The following is a 21,681-nucleotide window of genomic DNA, read 5'->3' on the forward strand; positions in this document are numbered from 1 at the left end:
TCTCGTAAAAACGCAATCCCAGGGATGCAGAAATCCCGCTCGAGTGTTCAAGCAAAAAACCACTGGTCTGTTGTCGAAACGGGAAATTAGGTAGTTTAAATATTGAACAGTTTATGTGTGTCTGAGGTTTCCAATTTTGCCTCTATTAAAGTCTGCATACCAACATGTGTAGTTGCCGCCTTGGTTCCCTTGGCCCGTACTTTTCATTTGTATTTTATCATTGTAGTAACTTTGGACTTGTCAAGCCATTCATATGCGATGAAGGCACTGTTGGTACATTTTTGCTTAATGTAACAAATCAAAGTGTTCTGCGGAATATTAACATTCCATATAATTGTGAAATTGTTTTGTATGTCTGTGATCCGTTGGAATGTATTTAGCGCATCCACTAAACCAGGGTTCAATGCGGTAGGGATGTTGTGTTGTTGTCGGAGCAATGAAGGGAACTTTAAATTTCTAGCGTGTTATTGTCAAGATGGTATTACAATTGAATCTCATCTTAGGGGACGTAAAATTTTGTAATTTTGTCCCCTTTTTTCGACCCATGCATTGTGATTTCAATTTTGAGATCCTCAAGGCTGCATCTGAGCCAATTTGTGGAAAATTTTTTCCCCCTGCACTACTTACTGATTATATTCTTTGTACAAATTGCATTTCGACCGAAAATTCATCTATCCAACTATCATTTTGCCTACAAACGATAAAAAAATTGGCCAGAGAAATCCCACACATGGTTGATCCAGGCAGACAGAGGCTCGTTTAGCTCTGTAATTTTTCAAAAGAAGGGCCCCTGTAACCCAAAATGCCTGTAATCTCACGATAAACAAATACGATTCCCCTAAGTGCTTGCTTGAATTTTTTTTCAAGTTTGAGAAAGTGATGTGACGATTCCCCTTGCTTTTGTAGTCTATCAAGGCTTTTGTTTAATTTCCTATTATTTCAGATTAATTTAGGTAATGCCACATAAATGAATAGAGGCAAAGAACTGATACGGTATTCTCAAATTCTCACTAGAAGGGGGGGCTGATTTTCATTATGTTCCTCAAGGATGCATATAGTATGAAATGACTAGATCGTTGGAATTAAATGGAGACGCACATTTGCCTTTATAATGCATTTTTAAAGTTTCTTTCCTAGTCCTGCGTGAATGCATTAGTAAAGTCATTTTGCTCTGATAATTTCTTAAAGAAATTTCTTTAAAAAGGTATTCTTCAGGTTCGGATTTACTGTCGCAATACACTTCAAACGAAATGATTGCACGAAGTATCATCATTCATATCTAGTAACACCGAGTTTGAAACGCCCATTGCAAGTAATTGGTTTTTGTTGGTCCATACAAGGGCCGTGAGTTCACCTTTCAGTGTCGCCAAGTAGCAGTTGCAAGGAGTGGGTTCGAAAGCATGTATCTCGAATTCTTAAAGTTGGTGAAAATTGCCGATTCCCTATTGTCTTTGTTTGATCTCGTCGTGGCACGAAACGGGGACTTGGCAATGCATGCGCTTGTCACGATCACACGCGGAAAGCACGAGTAAAGCCACCTCTGCCATCTTGAAGCACGAGCATCGCACGTGATAGAACATACCTTTCACACTCTCCAGCTCAACGACAAGGAGTGATGCACTGTGATCTGTAAAGGGGTCAGGACAGAGTCCTGTTGACGGTGTACAGGTGTACGTGGTATGAATGACAACCGAGAGAACTACCAACTTTTTCTCACAAGGTGCCTAGATTTAACTCAATTTGTCCATTATGTCCCCGCGATTCTGGAGACCACTCAACATAACTTTTTAACACAATTGTACATATAATTTTTTAATCTGGTTCAAAAACAATTAGTTGTTTTAAGTCTTTTTATTTTTTTTTTTAACAACAAATCACTTTTAATTGTCAATCGTTCGAATTCAACGGAAAAAGATAAAAGTGACACATCACGCGTTTGGTGAGCGAGTCATGATATTTGATAAAGAAATACCGAAAGTAAGCAAAGACTTGATTCGAGCTAAAGTTAACTGTAGGTATGGCATGAGATTTACAGAATAACTTAACCTTTGCATTTGATGTTATAGAGGGAGCATTTCAATGATCAAGTCGATCAAGTTAGCTCTTATCGAGGTAATTCCACATCAGTAGGCCTGAATTCAGTTGCAAATACTCAACAAAACCAATTATTCAAATACGGTATGATGATACCTGAGTTGCATGTCTAATTTTCGGCTTTGACAAAGGGCTACTTCGGGGTCCTACTATTGTACTTTCACCAGGCGGTCTACCCAAGGGACATTTTAGTAGCCTTAGGTCATGTTCGTCAACAATGCATAGTCTACCCGAGTACTGTGCCTTCTTTCTTCTTCAACAAGGTTCCAGAGCGCTACATTAGTAGCAGCGGAAAGCGAACCTGATCCTAAAGAACAAATATCCAGATTTCTACTGCAAGGCGATAATTCTTAAAGTGGTGGAAGTACATGTGCTGTGAATAAGAGAATTGGAGACAACCTTTAATAGAGGACCTGAAAATGATGTCTGCTTTCGGCAACTACTCCAGTCCCGTGTTTTACAGGAGTGCTGGTTATAATTGAAGCACCACTAGCCGAGAACTGTCTGCAAGAAGATATTTATATAGTTATGGCTGGGCAGCTTCAAAGTAAGAACAACTAGTCAAGGAGAAATAGGTGTAGAACCATACCCTTACGAAATTGTGTCAGATCCTGTCCCTTGTTATATGACTCTGCTCTTAGCCCAGTGTTCCTATGACTAGCCATGGACACGGGTGGTAGTGTGCGCATTTCCTCGTCCCCGAATTTAGTTCCCAAAAAGGAGAACACTCAGACCCAGTGCGCTCAAGTATCGCCTAAGTTGCATGGGAATTCGGTGATTGGGACGGTTGGCTTGTGGGTGTTTTTCTTACAGCACGGATTACGTTGTGATGGCCAACATGAAGGGTTGACCAAGGGGAGCGCTGCGGACGACGCTCAAAAGAAGGGATGGGCACTGTAAACTCACCGCATGACACCTCCATTAGTTTGTGAGATGTGCTAGACTTCTTTTGTCCCCAACGCAGTCCAGGGGCGCTACACTACACTCAAAGGTGGAAATGATTTTAGCAAAAAAATTTACTGATGAGAGCTATGTATCCCAACTACGGACTTATAAATTCTTGCATTCTCCATGAAATGCCAAATTATTAGCTTTCACGTGTCGATGAAGGAGCAAATTAAATAACTTTTAAAATATCCGGTGAGTATTCGAATTCGATTAAAGAGAAATCCTTTAATTATTGAAGTAAACCTTGCTCACCCACTTGAAAACTTTAAGTGATTCGGTTTTGCATGGATATTTATGCTCTTTCAAGTCTTTAGTATTCACAGTGTCACCTGCTGTCACGTTGTTATTCACCTTATGGTGATTTCTCTCCCATATCTTACACTTGCAGTCGACGAAGAATCGATGAACACCATTAGGTAAAGGAAGGCTTTTCAACTTGCTTTCCCATATGCATTCAGGAAATTTTTAAGGGTAGTCACCGATCAACTTATTGCAAAAGGGTTACAGGGAGTGGAGATGCTTATTTTACATAAAAATACTTTGAAATGCCATAATCTCTTTTGGAAAGGGTGGCATCGAAGTCCGCGCAAGTGAATCTTGGGCCTAATCAGAGTGAATCGTATCCGTATATTTTTAAGCAACGGTGACAAATGCCAGAAGGGAGGCAGAGACACGGACGAGGACAGTGGTAAGAGACGCATGACGACACTTGAAGATCTCTTCGAAGAAAACTCACCAATTTCAAATTAAATAAATAATATTTCAAAGTGGAAAAATTAGTAAAAGTAAGTACAATCTACACAGTAAATGCTGGCAGTTTGTGGCTGGGTAAAAAGGGCGCATTCCCATAGCAGCATTGAGGTCACTGAACTGATCTCGAGGAGCTAAATGCGGACGAATTGATCCTGAAGCTGTCATAACCGGGCGGCAGGCCCTCCGACTTACTGAGTTCATCGTAGCGTGGCAGTTTGGGCACCTCATCGGGCAGTCGGAAGTCGATGGGCGGAGACTGCGTCCGTCGCCTGCGTCTGTCCTGTCTCTGCCCTCCATCGCGGTTGGTGGTAGCGGCGGTACCCGCAATTTGGCCGCTGCCATCGGCCTCCGTGGTGGTGGCGGTGGCTGCGGAAGTGGAAGCGGATTCGATCTCATCCAATGCCTTCCACCTGCAGCAGACATTTGCATCGTAAATACAGGAGAGGCAGTGGTAAATAAGGAAGACCATCTGTACAATCCCTAGCCAGCCGGCGGTGTAGAGATAATTTAAATTCCCGGCCAATAGATGGATGCTACCCGCCCCATTGAGGACTGCGCAAATTGCATTGAAGAACGCTGCGGTAGCAAAGGTGATTCGATGTGGTTTAGCAGCACACACGAAGGCTACCAGGGCAGCAAAGATGTCCATGCTGCCCATCCAGTAGCCGGCATAGAAGTGACTTGGCTGTTGAGATTCCGCAATTATGATTCCAATGGCGAGGCAGAGGATCACTCCACCCGCGCAGAAATGCCTTTGACGAACGTCAATTATGGTGTAGAGTGTTGAGCAGCAACGAGGCTGTGGCTGGGACTGATGTTCCATGTCAGATGCCATTCTCCTGTTGAGCAAGAGCATGCATTTGAGCTTATTATATAATTGGTGTGTTGATTGGATGTCACCTAACCGCAAGGTAATTGGATGGCTTTGGGTAACACGACCTTGGGCTCACGTACGCGTAGAATTTTTGATTCCAACGCAAAAAAAAGAGGTAATGGATACCAATTTTTCCTAATAAATGTAACCAAATAACGGGAGAAGTTTAATTTTGAAGGCAATGCTGAATGCAATTGCATGTCACAAAAGTTTGAACAAGAAAATGGGATTTGAAACAAAAAAGTCGTAGTTGAGATTTTAAGATGTGCGAATAATTAGGGCTTACGAACACTTTTGTCATAGGTGAGAATTGCCATATTCCTTGCAGCCTGAATACATTATTGTTTAGACTCATTATTGTTTGGTGGGAGACCAATTTTGTTTTACGAAAAAATATATTGCCTATTGTTATATTTCCCGACTATCCATTGTCTTAGACTTATGTGAGTTAGAATATAAGATTTTTGTCATAATCGCTTGTTGGTTTTATGCATCAATGTCACTTTGGCGCTTTGGCCTACACCTGATTTAACGGTTGGACTCATAACGTGTGTAGAAGGCTCGTGTCCTGTTTGCCTTTCGATCACACCAACAGATGAAAAATTGATCCGCAGTGATCAAACAGTGTAGGGTCAATTTCACCATCAGTGCCTTTTAGGTGCAATCTGGCACGTGCTGAATACAAACGAAATGATTTGCAGCTTTCAAACCCATTAGAACCACGTCATCATGCTTTGAACTTAGACGATGATTTGCTACTTATCTTCCACTCGATGGAAACTTTATAATTGTTTGAAATAATTTATGGGGCCCTTTAGTACTTGACGGAAACTATTTTTGATCACGTATTGTGCAGGGCGGTGGCTTAAACAGTATAAAGTCTATGGTAAAATCTATCGGAAATTGCTGAAACTTCCAGAAACACACGAACTAATGTTTGTTTCACTTAACAATACGCTCCATTAAGGTGGGGCCAATACATGAAATGACCTCTGTGATATTTTTCACAGTCGACATATTTTAGACGTTAGGTAAGCTTTGTCCCCAAATATGATCACTGCGGTGGATTTTCATCAAAACTTGTGTTTAGTCTAATTAAACATCCTGCTAAGGAGTAACAAATAGGCATTCTACCTGGTTCCAAATTTATCAAGATTTTAACCATCTGCCTACGCGCAGATCAGGATTTGCGCATTTTTTTGAAGTAGTTGCTGATCTAAGCTATTATGACTAGCATTTCTTAGAGGCGATCGTCAGCCTTGTTTATGACAATAAGAATTATGCTGGTGGTGATACGTGCTAACTGGTCGTGGATAGAGGCGTCGTCGAAACTGCCTCCCTCTCTCCTCTCTCTCTATATGTGTGTCGTAGGTGAATAGAAGTTCGTTGTATTGCCAAAATTGGGTCATGCCTCCTTGTCGAAAAAGAAAATAATTGCATTTATTTCTTATCAAATGCTTAGGCTCAAATCTATGTCAGTCCTGAAAGGTGAATTTATATCTATTCTTATTTGTTGCTTTGCTTCTACTACTTGGACAGGATCCTGAATAAGGCACTGTTGGATTTCAAAGTTCGAAATATTTCAGTCAGCTCAGCTATATTCAAACAGGCATATTTGGGTAGCACATTTGATTCCTCGGTTGCACACCATGGTACATACCATCATATCTTAGTAATATGGACGGTGATGCTATTCAGGTAATTATTCCCACCGCTTTTACCACAGCTTAAGTTAAAAGGTGATGAATTTGTCGCGGTGTGAAATACACTTGGGTTCAAAACCATCCAAAAAATGCACAGATCTTCAAACGTTTGGCTGTTAAGTGCAAAAGAGAGGGATAAAAATTCAGCTAAAATCTCAATCAGCTTGCTCAAGGGAGATTAAAATCTACGCCTCAATGTAAAGATTATTAAAAAGTACTGGGCAACAGTTTGAAGGAATGAAGCTTAATGACGGCCTATACATGCAAAAAAATGAAGTGTCCACAGATGCTCTCTCATTTTGTAAGAGGTAAATACAATTTACAATGCAAAAGAAATCTATGGAAGTAGTGTGGGTGGGAACACTAAATTTTCACCCACTATTTGGGTACATCAGTAACTTTTGACTTAAAGAGAGGCACGAAATGACCTTAAGATGAATGTAAAAGCATGCGCTTTGTATGTGCTTGCAGTTCAGCACAAGAGTCGGCCTTCCCGGTTGATTCAAGCCTGACAATCGTGTTTAAAGAAGGTACTAAAATAATTTAATTACCACTTTTAGCTGGTTAACGAAAACCGTGGAGGGAGTAATATTTTAAGCGGTTGCAGGCAAAAATGCTGGGTATCACTATGCTCGAACATTATGCATATTCACACATGGCCATTCCAGATTTGGTATCGGTCAGCTCTGCAGGGCACATCTCCCCCTAGGCATGTGCTCACGTCAAAATCATTAAGAAGAGGGTTAGAAAATTTATAAAAATCTTTTGATTTTAGGTATTTTCAACTGACATGTTTACCATTTGTGGAAGACCACTGTACTTGCCTGCTAGAAGTAGAAAAATCAACTAAGTATAGGCATTATTTAAATTCTTACGGAATTTTTTAACATTGCACACTCACTGACTGAAGTAAACAAGGTTGTAAAGTATTTTAAACTGTGATTTTAATCCTTGTTGTAACAAAGGTTTCCATGCTTTTGCAACTCAGCGCAGGTTGTTTGATCAAAAAAAAAAGATTACTCCTGTATCAATAAGCCGAATGCTTTAAATCTCTTAAAGAAGCGCACTTGTCTGATCTGGCATTTATTCTTGCACCTATTCTATCCAAACCACATTAGTATATATCACTTATTTTCACAGCGAGATGATACATTCAAAATCTCAGTTTCCATTCAGAAGGTATTTAAAGTAAAAAAAGCCGACAATCCACCCAGGAGTGCCAGTAACTGCCACACTAATAGTTGGCTTGAGATACATTTACGCTTTATACTTCAAAAACAAGGCTGGATACTTTCCATAGGTCTTTCCCTTTAAAATATACCCTCCCGTCTAGCTTGAGTCAACACGGCCGTTGCCCCGGAGTCATGCATACTCAGGTTATAAAGACGGCCATCAACAGAAGCGTTCCGTGATTTGGATGCTACACCGCTAAAGACGGTGGGCCATCAGACCCCTCTCCTCTCTTCCCAGAGCTGGCTCACTTCGCTTTCACAGCTTTTCAATATCAGTCGTTGTTGCATCTTTAATGAGTAATTTAAAATGTTCAATGCAAGGCAACTAAACAGTGTAGCGATTTGTGCTGCGGAATGAGGAAATGCTTATAAGTAATCCATTTCTGCGAGGCAGTTTTATTAATTTCGCGAGCCCACATGAACGATGCTTGACGCCTATTTTAGGGAGGGGGAAAGAATTGGCTTATCACAAATTCTGGGTGGATAGAAGCATTACAATAGTGGATGGGAATTATGATTGATGCATATAACTTGGACCCATCGAAATGCTTGCTAAGATGAAATAGGTAGCCTTATGAAGATAGAGGCATTTGATTATGTACTAATTCGCTTGAATGCACACAAATCAGGCCGCTTAATTACAATTTAATTAGTAAAATAAACATCAAGAGCTCGATCTTTCAGTCGTAGGGCAAGACAATTCGTAGTTAAAAATTTGGTGAAGAGATTGTGGCAACTTAAACAGAAGTCTGCACATTGTGCAGAGTTATCGTTGTGTGAGTGTACTGCCTCATTTCGCTCCATCACAGAGGATTACGGTGGAGCAGTTGTTACCGAATACGATGACGATCACTTACCTTGAGTCACGTCTAATTCCTGTGAATACCATCAGCAAACTTTTCTTGCTAAGTGACATTAAAATCTCGTTCACACTCATGCCGCGTGGCTTCATAGATGTACGTCATGCCGGGCAATGTTTTGGTGTGCCAGTGATGCAAAAGGTTAAGTCTACATCAGGGCTGAAATATTCCACCTCCTCTCTCGATAACAAATGAAGCATTTTACGTTCATGCACAATGAATCAGCTTTTGTGCTGATTCTAATTATATTTAAATACGTGTGCTTTTTCCCCAGCCCGAGCCTCCTCAGTGGGACCCGATGAGTTCATATGGGATTTGCCTGTAAGTTGTGCCGTGATAGTTAATACATTCAAGGTGAAAATGACTGCTGATCTATGTGTTGATCACTTTAGCAGAAGAGCAAGGTGTTTCCGGATTACTACAAGTGTTGGCAGGAGAATAAACTAACACCCAGTGATAATTCTGCTATTATTCCCCGTTCAAGTGATGGAAAGGAACATTCAAAGCTTACTTAAATTCGCCTGCACAATCACCCTTGCTTGCTCCTTTGGTGAAAGCATTGTAACCAATGTATCTGCTTTGATTTTTGTCTTTGGATTCTCACAATTGGAACTTATTTTAAGCTGCTTTCAACTGCGAATTTTGCGCTACATTTGTTTTGGTTTCATTTTTGTCATTGGACACTACATAGTAACTGTTACACTTGAAAGCTACATTTAAGCAGGACCTAGGTAAATCACTCTCTTTCATTTAAATATAACTCTTGCCTAAATATCCTACTTTGATAAAACGCTCCATTTATTAAAAAATTCGCATTTTTTTCCTTTTTTAACTGAACCGATTATAGTGCTTTGAGACTTCACTGAAGACGAAGGAAAACAAAACTCCGCCAGAATATGTATTGTCGACGTACTGCTACTGTCATGGTCCAGAGGCCAGTCTACCTGGCGGGAGTACAATAGCAGAGACCCAAAGTTTTCCCTCTAGCAAAATCGAGGGTTAAACAAATAGCTAGTATATCACATAGCTCCTCTCTTCTTTTGAATGTCGTCCTCAAAGGTCCCCTTGGTCAACCTCCCGCATCAGCCATCACAACGTAGTTGATGCTGTAGGGGAAGCACCCACGAGCCAACCACCCCTATTATCGAAATTCCATGCACTTGAAAAGATACTTGACAGTAGCGTCACTAGTTTCTCTTAACAAACCTACTGGATCTGGAGTTTCACTCTGTATGGAAAAGTGCTGGCCATCAAGCGTGTCCATAGCTAGTCATGGGAACACTGACCTAAGTGCAGAGTCGTATAACAAAGGAGGGGGTTTAACATATTTTCGTGAGGATATGTTCTTGCGTGTTTTACTTCCTTGCCACTTTGTCCTCACTTTAGTGCTCCCCAGCCTTATCTTCCTGGGCTTTATCCAGCTAATACAGGTGTAGTAGACAGCTCCGTCAAGAACTTTTTCAGACGGTTTAAGGATAGTGTCGCTTCAGTTATTAATGGCTTTCCTCCGGACCATGGCACTGAGGCAGTTGCTGAAGGTGGACATCATATTCATCCCTTCTGCTATGGATCGTCAACAATTCTTCCATTCACAGTGCATGTACTTATTCTGTCCAGCTAAGGTTTGTCACCCAGCAGCAGAAACCAACATTTGTCCTTTAGGATGGGATTTAATTTACGTTGCTACCAAAGTAGCACCCTGAGACTTTTTGAGGACAAAAGAAGGCATAATACTAGAGTAAAATATGTATTGCCGACATCTTTTCCTTAGTTTCAAAGGAAGCTGTGATGCTGTCATTCACAATTATATCTGAATTCAAAAAAAACTTATAGAATTTTAATGTGGTTTGAGGCAAACGTACTGGAGGATCCTAATCGTCATCTAACTTGATGTGAGTAAAAAGGCGCCTTCGCAGAACCTAAAAAATCTTGAAGTTCGACTGAGCACTTTGGCCTAACCACAAAACATCTTCAAAGAACTGAGGCAAAGAACGGGTTGCCTTCATTTGATTGCTTTAAATGTTTCAAGAAATGTTACACCACTGCATGAAGCCCTGTTAATATGTACCTTACATACAAATTGAAGAAGAGTTTTACGTTTATTGAACTCAATTTTTGAGCATGTAATTGTATCTGCTTTCATTCAATATTGGAATATGTGTAGACGTCAAGATGCCCCAATATTTGCAGCTTAGTGGTAAAAATGTTTCACTAAATTCGTTACAACCAAGATGATTTTCGAGGCGAAGATGCTTGCGCGTATCTTCTTAATTTCACTGGCACCATGAAGTTATCACTAAAGGTAAAATGGTCTAAATCATTTTTACCTGTTACCTCCGCCTCTCCCAGTCTGACATTCTCCCACTGACCTACTTTAATGTGACTCAGATTACACAATTTGGTTGTAACTTATTGTTACGGTCCTTACACAGTCAGGTTTTTTGGTGGTGGGCTGTCTTTAAAAAAAATTAACCAGCACCACTCGTTGAAAAGGCATCAGAGCACCTTGCGACAGCACCACTTTCGCATCATATAAAGATTGTCGTGTGAATGTCAGACAATTGTCAAATTTATTCATTTTGTTTAATTTATTATTTTCTTAAATATACTCCTAAGTTCCCCAATCAGATCTAGGCGCAGAAGTTGTAGGAAGTGATTTCCATCCCTACAGCTGATTTGTTTATGGTAGCAGTGATTTACTAATCTTCTTGGTGAATTAACACCAAGATTTACAAAAATTATTTTGCGTTCGTTTAATTCACTGAAATGATGGACTGTGGTTACTGCGTATATTTTTCGGTTTTAGCATTATAAAAATGTACCTAAAAAGTACCACAACTACGACTCTTCCTTCTAGCACAAATGCAATTTGTTTCCTGTGAATGCGACCCATTTGTCTGAATGTTTTTATGTTACGTAGGCTGCACGCCTTCTTCTCTTCTGTTCCGTTTGTATTTTACCTACTTATTCATGCTGATTTCGCCATTTTGACTCACAGGGGCACATTATTGCTCAACTTCTTGCAGAATTTTGCTCAAAAAACTAATTTGAAGAATTTTGTATCAGTTCATAATTCCACTGCTTTTTTCACTGAAATTGAGCCTACCGTAATCCATTTGCTCTGCCTTAGTCGCCTAAATATCTTTTCCTTAGTTTTATGTGGTTTTTCCATTGGAAAGTATGTATGTGCCACATACAGATAGATTTAAATGTCTCTGGGGCGACTTTGTGTGCTCATGCACCTGCCCTTTCAATGCCGTGAGTTGAGCTGCATATGGGTGTGATCTTATTCTACCCACTCTTACACTGACTGTTCCCACTGATAGCATCAATGCTCAGAAAGACATTTACACTGCTTAGAGAAAATCAGAGAAGGTCGTTAGATTCTTCATTCAAATTTGAAACTGAACTTACAATAGCCTCTTCGATCATCCTCTGGCCGGGCCTAATCCATCGCAGTCTGAAGGGGACTCACTGGTAAGCAGAAGCCTCAGCATTCTACTTACATGCACATACAAATGCAGTATCAATACAATAGTGCACCCATAACTTTGATGGCTGTGAGTGGTGCAGGCATAATTATTGTTCTCAAACTCTCCTCACTTTTACAGAGTAAGACGGGTTAAATCAGTGGTATAAATGTTTGATTACCTAAAACTGTCATTTACCGCCAAATTATATGGGAAGAGCTTTAGCCTGTGTAGTAGGAAAAAATATGTAGTATATGGGAAATTAATTTTTTGTTGGTGCTACGATCAAAATTATTTATTTGCGATACTAGCGCAAACAAATAAAAAATAAACCTCAAAACCACGCCCCACACAGAAGACGAATGGCCCTCTCTACAAGAAATATGTTCATCACGCACTTAAATGGGACATTTTTCATTTTTGTCACCAATTCAAAGGCTAGGTCTCTCCTAATTTTTGAACTTAACAGTGCAAGAAAACTGTAGAGAGTCATTCTGTTACTTCAAAAACTTTGATTATAATCCCCATGCTTTTTTGATCCTCTTGGAGAAGAACCCGTGCGTAAATCTGTTTTCACGTGAATCTAGACATGCATTGATTGCTCACGTGTTACTGAAAATTATAACAACTAACAGGCTACGGCTCAGATGTCAAAAATATTTGCCGACCGCTCAGCAAATGCGCTTGTCTTTAGTTCTTCAGCCATTCTGTCTTTACTTACCTAATGGAATTTGGCAATTCTTGGATCGTTCTTCCACAAACTTGGCTATGACATTTCCTTTTAGTACTTGTGTATGCTAATAACGGGCGCAGGGCGGCGAGAGTCAGTCGAGTGTGCACTCCTGAAGGTTAAATCGTATAAGAATAGTATTTCATCAATGAAGCTAGTAGTTGGTTGCGCATTTCGTATCAAGCCACATGAGTCCGATTACAACCGCTTTGAATTTTTACAGGAGAACTACAAGCGCATAATCAAAGGACTATCAATTTTGGTTCCAAGCTTAAAATACCTCCACAATTATCGAAGTCTTTTTAGTTACTACAGCTTTATCCCTTCATGATGCCTTTAATTAATAATGTAGAATTTGACAGACGATGATTACATTAAATTCTACTGTTATAATTCCAAAATGACAAAATAATTTTACACGTAAAAGGGCTTTAAGACCACGAATATTCATTTATAGATGGAGTAACCTGGCAATGGTAGGGCAATTTTTACCATTTAGTTTGCTTCTGCCAAATTAAATTTGTACTGCTACCCCTATACCAAGAGATTTATACCTTTGAAAATGTGTCATTTGATGCCTATATTTGCGGGGTTTCCCCTCCACAACCCAATGGCAATATATCCCAGTCCTATAAAATTGCAAAATTCAAATAAATGAAATAATTTTTTACAGGATTTTGGTGTGATTTCGCCTTACAAACAGTTTCCCAAACTACAGAGTTAATTACTCGAGGTGGACAACTAGGTGTCATAAGTACTATACATATAACATTGGTTTATACCACTCAAAAAACATTAATATCTAGTGGTGGCTATTGCTTAAAAATTACAGATTATTGTCCTTAAGCCAAGTTGTCTTTGCTTAAAACTACCTAATCCTTAAGTCCATTTCGATGCAATCTGAGGTAAGTACCCTGATACAAGTATTTTTAACCGTCTGCATTTCATGAAAGGTTCCATACGAACTCCAAATTTGCGCTGGAGATGCCAAAAATCTGCCTTCTGTTATCCGCGATGCATTCTTTTTCTGAGTTAAGAGCACACCGGTTTGTCATGACCCTAGTCAAAGGTCACCTCCGTGCATGATCACAGCATTTTGCGCCTCAGGACGAGATTCTTTAGGGCTGCATTTTAATTTCTGCTGTACTGAAGGCAATATTCATTAAAACCCTTTTTTGATACAGGAAGTGGAACATCAGCCCTCATCAATTTTAAATAGTCAAAGCGCTGAATGGATTAATAAACAGTACGCGTAAACCACGAGGCACAGATTTTCTATACCTCTATAAAAACCATAAAATGGAGTTTTCCATGATTTAGGCAACTTAATGAGTTCCTCCTCTGTCAGTAGATGCAATTTTTTATTATCTGCCAATCCTAAACCATTTAAGAAATTTATTTATATCACTTGAAATATTTATTCCTCATGCACGATGATTTAAATCCCCTTTTTTATCCCAAGGGTGTAGAAGAAGGCGTTCCGGGAAATTTGTTGTTGAAACTGTGTAAATTTTCGTTTCTTTAAAGTATCGAATGCACTTCAACGTCTGAAATCCAGGTAGTCGTCTGCTTTGAATACGTGCACTGATCGAAAACCATCGACTCCCGGCATTATGCGCATTCAACCCATCTTTGCTGCTGCATAAATTAGGGTTTTAAACCCACTCTGAAATGTCAGTCATGCCAGATTTATCCGTTCTCCGTCAATGTGGTGGTTTTCATGAATTGTTTATATGCCACCTAGCAGCGAAAGCACATGACTGAAGAATCACAATTATTCAGAAGCATTCGTGGCAAAAGCCGCAATATTGAGCAATGAAATGTCTCTGCAAAATATTAATACTTGTGTTGGACTTCGTGCAGTTCATCCGTCTTAATGCCAAGTTCATGCGATCAACCTGATATGTAACTCACAATAGAATTTTTTCGGGCCTAATCGAGATGCCAGGTTTGTCTTTTCGGTATTCGTGATTTAATGAGACCGAATGCAAAAACCAACACGGGCTCGTTTAACAGATGGAATAAACAGAAATTTTCGTCGACACAAAACTTTGTATTCATTCATTTACCCTTTAATAAAATTTGCATAAAAGGCATGTAATATAAGGTCGTGTCTGTATAAAGCCATACTTTTGTGGTAAATGCATGTCTTTTTACTGCTCCTCATTCTTCAATTCCTTCTTTTCATCCCGATGCAAATAGCACTCCATTGTGAGATCTTAGCTCCCTTAAAAATGCTCTTGATTACGTTGATCCAACCTAGATTGCGAACTTGGATGCGACCGATGCCTATGTTCCGCCCTGACACTCATTGGGATTCTAATCGCTGACAGAGATCTGTTTCTTCGACGATCGACTGAGTACAGTGATGGGGTAGGACGTGGTGGAGTTGGCGGTGGTGGTGGAGTTGGGGTCACAAAGGATCTCTGTGAACAGGCTTCGGTGTAGGCTGGTGGGTCACCCCGGACGGACAGCTGGTCGTAGTTGGGCGGTTTTGGTACTTCGTCAGGCATGAAAAAACCGATTGGTGGGGCGGGAAGGTCGCGTCCGTGATTGTGGTGACTAGTGATATCTGACACTTCATCTGGTATCCCAAAAATCACCACTCTGCAACAGATGTTAAGCTCACCAAAGATAGTGAAAGCGTGGTAGAGAAGGAATGTTGTGAGAATCACTGAGAGCCATCCGACTGCGTAGACGTGGATTGAGAAAAATACCAGAGAGAGGATAGCACCAGCTACACAAGTACAGGAGGCGATAAAATCACTAAAACATGAGACTATGAGGAGGGGTCGTGTGGTTTTGACACCACAGACGATTGCGAATATGGAAGGTAGGATCCCAATTGCACCCACCCAATATCCCACATAGGAGGAGCTCGGGCGCTTGACCTCGGCTATAATGAGAGCAATGCTGAAGAAAGCTAAAATCACTCCAAACGTAATGTGTCGTCGCTGAATTGGGGTCGAAGTGGTGAGCGACATCTGTTGACCCATTTTGAAGGGAGAGAATGAGCTGTGCAACCAAGGCGGTGCCACTTTTATAGCCCGGGTGCATGTGTGCCCGTTGCCAGTGGCTACAGTGCGTGCAGCATTATTGTGCCTGAGCAATCATTAGGCAGTAACTCTCCAGGCGCACACGCACGCAGCTGCTTCAAGTCCTATTGGATGCACTGCGAACTCAGCGATGCATCATGAGCTCACCAGTCTGACCTCTTGCCAAACGTGTGACTTTCACACGCCTCGCCGTAAGTTAGCGCTTTGCGTTATCTGACAGGAGTCTTTTGTTACTATCCTTCTTCTTCATATTATAACGCCTAACATGAATATTAATTTTCTTTTCTCTGCACTCCAAAAGAATTTCTCAGTGAGCAATTTGCACACTATTTTACATTTGGAATCCTTTCAGCCCTTCTTGTATTAATTTATAACTCGCTCTTCTAAAAGGGATAAGTCATTTAAATTTGTCAAGAATAAGCAATAGCACCAAGTCCATTTCAGGTGACTAATGACCTCTCATTTGTTTCATTCAGCAATTCTCTTTACCACTAAAGTGTGGTTCATGGACTGACTGGTACTTGAAGCCCTTATCCACTAATCAATTTTCTGGAGCAGTTGCGAAATCCACAGTTCCCATAAATGTCTCTTAATGAGTGATTAATTTCAGCCTTTCCTTCGCTCGCGGTCCATCGAAATGGTGAAATTAATAAAGGATAGAAATTTTATTAATGAAGTAGGGAATGGATGTGTTATGACGCAATGGGTTTACGATCTTATGCAACCTAATTCTAATAACTGGATATCTTAGGTTGTAACTATCCACTTAAGTAGGCAAAATGGCAATTAGGGATTCCGATGAGAGCTTACTTTGTTTTGGCGCATACGAGGCGTAGCATAGCTTTTTTTACGAAAGGAATATACCATAGATTAAAAATTCATCATTTAGCACCATATATCCCCTGCGGTTAAGTGGTCACGGCCACTGTTATGTATGGTTTCCCCAAAACCAATTCAGTTCAGAGGATCTGATAAGACTATTAGTGGTGCCGCTACAAAATTGCTAAAATCCTTGTTCCTGTGCCCTGGACCTTGGAAGAAGGCGTTGCAACATATGCTAATTCATGCCATCCGTTGTTTCAATAGTTCATGAACCATAACAAAGTGCGGAGAGACTTCCAATTGGATCGCAATCAGCTTCTCTTCAAGCTTCCCTGTTTCCATTTGACCTAGCAAAATAAGGAACTGGATTAATTTTATTCAAAATATTTCCACTTTAATCAGATAATTCCTTCACATTAAAAACATAGATACTGATCTTTCGCTGGATCCACCTTTGACACAACATAATCCAACTTTAAAAAGGGTAATGCTTTAAAATGCCTCAATTTTACTTGTTTTAAATCGGTAAAAGGCAGATGCAATATTCTTAAAATTTATTTAAGGAGAGCAGAGAAGGTGCACTTTCGAGTTGGGTAGCTGAGCCACTTAGTCGGAGTGATGACTCGTTTACGGTGGCGGTGAGATCTACTTGAAAATGAGGGCGAGGATGAGCATGACGGTGAACTGGATGCCCAGAGTGGTGCCGACAATGGCCATGAAGGGGCTCCACGAGACACTGGCCTTATCAGTGTAAAGGAGGACCGCTGCGATTGCGAAGATTGATGCGATGGCGGAAATGACAGCGGCGATAATATTGACCCAAGGGGGCAAGGATACGAACATTACTACTAGGAGGATGACGAGCACCACGAAGAGCAGCAACACCGCTATGATAAGGAGCACGCCGATGGCCAGGTAGTGGTCTCCCAACGCGCCTCCAATCTTACTGCATAAGTCGAAGATGTTGCCCCCGCAGGGCCACTTAGGAATGGCTAGCGCGAGGATGAGGAAGAAGGTGGACACAGCCACCGCCACTATGCTTACCACTGGGTGCATTGTACTGCAATTTTGCCATTCTGACCAAGCTGGCGTTTATATATTTGGCTTTTATTTCCTTAGGGGTCTATTTATCAGTCTCTAGTGGTAACGGTTGCCTGGCTGCAGACTTTTCATAGTCCTTTATTCGTTGTGGTGTTAATACAATTCTTTCTGGCGTATTCAGTGCTTAATCAAAGGAGTTTACTAACATTGCATCGTTTTAGTTTTGCATTGCAACAATGTTTTTACAAATCCATTTCTTACTTTTTATTTTATAGATTGCTTGGCTTCTGTGAAAATGTGTTTTATCATACTTGTTTCTAAAGTAGCGGTCAATTCAAATGTGCCACCAAAGTTGCAATTTAAAGTGCTCCTTTATTATCACTTTCCCACCAATGCTTTCTTATTCGATGAGTTGTTGGTGCTTAAAATGCGACATTTTTCCACTGATACCTGACTACTTGGCATTAGTATGATTCGGAATAACGCACAGGTGAAGCGAACTTTTGCAGCAGCTATTCTCCAGCCCACCCTATCTTCACCTACAGGTTCAGAGCCTATATTACTGCATTTTCGTAACTATAAGCCTATTTCAAATTTAAATTTATCTAGCGGCATTTTAAGTAAGAGTTTCCGTAAAATATGTGCGTACCTTAGCTCCTACTCCTTACCATGAGTTTAGCCATTCTAGCAAAAAACTATTCGTCCTCCCTCATCTTGCAATTTCTTACATTTTAGAAAACTCCTTTATCATATTTTAGGATAATAGGTCATCGATCCTGAGAAGTATCATTCGTGTGCATGAAGGGAAAAAGCGTTGCCCAAGCAACCCGTTTGTGATATTTGTTGTCTATTCCTGGACGTTATTTGCTTGTTTTAAAAGTACCTCGTGTTGCAAGTACATGCAAGGCAAAAGCATAGTCTACGGGGGATCCCTAAGCATAAAGGCGGCGCTTTATGCAGCAAGGCTCAGCTAGACCAGATAGCTGTGACCCCCACAACTTCATCCACTTCATAGTGTTGTGTACCACCAGGCGGGAGATGCAACCACTCAGCGGTCCAAACACATCAATGGGTGGTCAAGTAGCACTTCAAAAAATTTATTTGACTACATTTACAGAAAGATGTCCCATCTCGTAGATTGCTTCGACAGAAGCATGTGGTTGAGCTCTTGACGTAATATTGGGTGATATTTATTTCCTACACTGGTGTGGTTACATCCCAGAATCTAGTGGTAAATTAGAGAATTTCTCACAGTTTCAAATAAACCTCTACTACCGTATGCTTTTATGAAATTTGTAAAACTTTCGACGGGAAAGTGAATTATCATTATAAAAATTTTTCACGGGTAAACAGACCCCCTTATTTTTAATATCACGGGGAACGAAATGGCGTTTCACCCATCAGATTTATCTTGTGCATTGCTTCTAACATTGGATCTATGACTCTGGTATCCATCTGTCACATGTATAACACTATTTTTATCTTTAAGAAAGGTACCTTTTCGTATTGAGAGAACTTCAAATTTAGTAAGTGCTGAATTAAAATATTTTAGTGCCGAAAATTTATGGAATAAATAAAACATAGAAGAAGTGTACGATACCTGGAGGAGAGGTAGCCGCAATTTCCTGTGATAGCGATCAGTAGATTGTAATCGCGTGTTCAACACCAGAAAGAACTCGGAGGGGAAAGGATGTTCCCGAAATCGACTAAGTTACTCGTTATCTGCTATGTGAATTACCGTTCATGTGCATCCGTACATCACTTCCTCCTCAGTTCCAAAGCTCCCTAGACCCGAATATTTCTCACCCTCATAGCTGCAAGGCTTCATCAAGAAATTCTTCTTATCGTTCCTTAACTTAACTTTTGGTTTAATTAATCCACAAATATGGATTACCATTTCTGTAGCTGATGAGGGTCTGCCGTATCGGAGGTTTTCACTTTTGTGGTTTACCAAAGTCAATTCGAGATCATGTGCAGCGAGCCAATCAATCTTGACACATTGAGGTTCAGGATCAGATTTTTCTCTGAGGTTCATTTAGCAGCATGACTGACCATGCCATTTAATTACGGTGAGGCAGAAACAGGTGGCCTCGCAAGTAGGAGACTATACTTGGCATTAATATTGTACGAGGGTTAATCAGGTCCATTTTGGGACCTCTGCCCTACAACGCGCTAGATTTTATAAAAGATGACATTACAATGCCACGTATTTGAATAGGTTAGTACAAAAACGACAAAAATGATTAGCGAAATCAAAATATAAGCGTTTTGTAAATGCTCTTGTTTGTTAGTTTTGCAAATTGATTTAATTTTCCCGAACAAAACAAGCGGTGATATATTCGTAATCTGTTTTTGTTAACACAATTAAATCACATATGAACGTAGCCTATCGCCCCTCAATAGTGTGTTGCAAGTTATACTCAAGAAATTTGTGCTAATCTTGGTACATGTGTAATGCTCTTACACTTTGCTCAACTCTGCGTTTGATCACACGGACACTTAGATCACCGCAGATTCTACTTTCGCTCGGTGGTATGGCTTTCGGGCCAGGGTGGTAGCCTCTCGGCTCTTCTGTAGGTCATTATTATCTCTTCTGCCATGCCAATATGCTTCCTTACGACATTAGGGAAGACCAGGGACGCTATATTGGTGGCAGCAGTAAGCAAAACCCATTCCTATAGGACAACTACCTGAATTTAAGTTTAAATTGGTAAAGAAGAACACCCGGTTTTGATGGGCGAATCTGTGAAGACACCTAACAGAGGGGTCAAAAATGGCTTCTACCTTTGGTAAATACCCCAGTTTTATATTCTGTAGGAATATTACTAGCAACCAAAGTGACATCGGCCGTGAACCATCTAAAAAAGCTCTTTACAGTAGCTATATGAAAATGTCGACTAATTTACCATGCGATACCGCCTCCTCACTACTAGCCGTATGAGATGTGAATAGATACATGACTAGTCAGCTGTGAAGCGTGAACAAAGTGGCAGAGAAGAATTTATGGGAACCTCTATCTCCATAAAGCAAATTTAAATTCGCCTTGCACCTATCGATGGAGATGCAAGATATGCAACATTAGCCAATCTCCAGCAGCATGAAGGCTGCTAATTCCTCTCCAGATGCAGGTACAAAGCACATCGAAATTCCAATTAGGGTGGAATCGTCAGGATGGATAGGTGTTGTTAGGATTAAGCATCTTTTCAGTAGTACGCGAATTCGATGACTAAAGTAACTTGTTCGTGGGTGTTTTTTAAATACCATATACACTATGATGGCTGACGAGGAAGGCACACCAAGGAGAGTAAAGAAGGGCTATGCAGTGGACACTGAAGTTTCTAAAAACTGTATTTCGGCTAGACGGCATGGTCTCTAGACAACACTAATAGCCTTACCTCTCGTGTACATTAGTAACATATCTTCTGTCGGAATACTATGACTTCTTGCAAGTTCTGCGAAGAATCGGGGCGCTACACAGCTTTCAAATCTAGGACTTGTGTTAGTTGGTTAGGTAATTGCTAATTATTGGACGACCAGGTATCGAAAAGTGAAACTATGTACCTATCAAAATCATCGATGTCTCAGTTTTCCGACAATCCATCATAAATGTCCACAATGTGAAATACAGGCTTTTGTCTAATTGAGATCATCTATGTACGAATTATTCCATTCTACGACTACTACTTCTAAAATATTATTAACAATAAATCAAGTGAAAAATATAAAAATACGAACGTTTGGACTGCGCAAATATGTTAAATACAAATTAACAAGGATATCCACTCCGAGAGCGTATTGGTTATGATTGCGCCAATAGGCTTTGTTAGGACCTGTAATGGCCACGAAAGTTCGCTACCGTTTTTAACTCGAATTGAATTTGCTTTGTACCTCATGAATAAGTGAAGGGTTGGCTATTTATATTCACTGCGACTTCACTTTTTCCATATCCGTAATGCGCTATTTGAAAGTCGTGTGTAAACAATTGACTCTGGGTTCTGGCCCGGCTGGTGTTTGCTCTCCAAGCACTTATGCCCTCACATTATATTGTAATTCTCTTCCAATTCTAACTTGTCCTCTGTTGTTTTATAAATACCTAAT

At 40.4% G+C, this 21,681-nt stretch overlaps 4 protein-coding genes across 4 annotated transcripts; 2 read left to right on the forward strand and 2 right to left on the reverse strand. All coding sequences in view use genetic code 11, as the record gives it.

The window, feature by feature from the left end:
• Positions 1-3,904: 3,904 nt before the first annotated feature.
• Positions 3,905-4,630, reverse strand: EGR_01858 (hypothetical protein; the record flags this gene model as incomplete). The annotated part of the gene is made up of 1 exon (XM_024491107.1): positions 3,905-4,630. One exon carries the CDS (start codon positions 4,628-4,630, stop codon positions 3,905-3,907), a length of 726 nt encoding a protein of 241 aa, XP_024354563.1.
• A 1,319-nt stretch (positions 4,631-5,949) lies between these two features.
• Positions 5,950-8,979, forward strand: EGR_01859 (hypothetical protein; the record flags this gene model as incomplete). Its single annotated transcript, XM_024491108.1, has 3 exons — positions 5,950-6,040; positions 8,739-8,785; positions 8,857-8,979. The coding sequence occupies 3 exons, from the start codon at positions 5,950-5,952 to the stop codon at positions 8,977-8,979; spliced, it is 261 nt and encodes an 86-aa protein (XP_024354564.1).
• Positions 8,980-14,892: 5,913 nt separating this feature from the next.
• Positions 14,893-15,660, reverse strand: EGR_01860 (hypothetical protein; the record flags this gene model as incomplete). Its single annotated transcript, XM_024491109.1, has 1 exon — positions 14,893-15,660. The coding sequence occupies one exon, from the start codon at positions 15,658-15,660 to the stop codon at positions 14,893-14,895; it is 768 nt and encodes a 255-aa protein (XP_024354565.1).
• Positions 15,661-16,357: 697 nt separating this feature from the next.
• Positions 16,358-18,037, forward strand: EGR_01861 (hypothetical protein; the record flags this gene model as incomplete). The annotated part of the gene is made up of 3 exons (XM_024491110.1): positions 16,358-16,396; positions 17,662-17,821; positions 17,859-18,037. 3 exons carry the CDS (start codon positions 16,358-16,360, stop codon positions 18,035-18,037), a joined length of 378 nt encoding a protein of 125 aa, XP_024354566.1.
• Positions 18,038-21,681: the final 3,644 nt, after the last annotated feature.

This window comes from Echinococcus granulosus (assembly GCF_000524195.1).
Source record: "Echinococcus granulosus chromosome Unknown EG_S00007, whole genome shotgun sequence".
In the NCBI taxonomy this organism is placed as follows: domain Eukaryota; kingdom Metazoa; phylum Platyhelminthes; class Cestoda; order Cyclophyllidea; family Taeniidae; genus Echinococcus; species Echinococcus granulosus.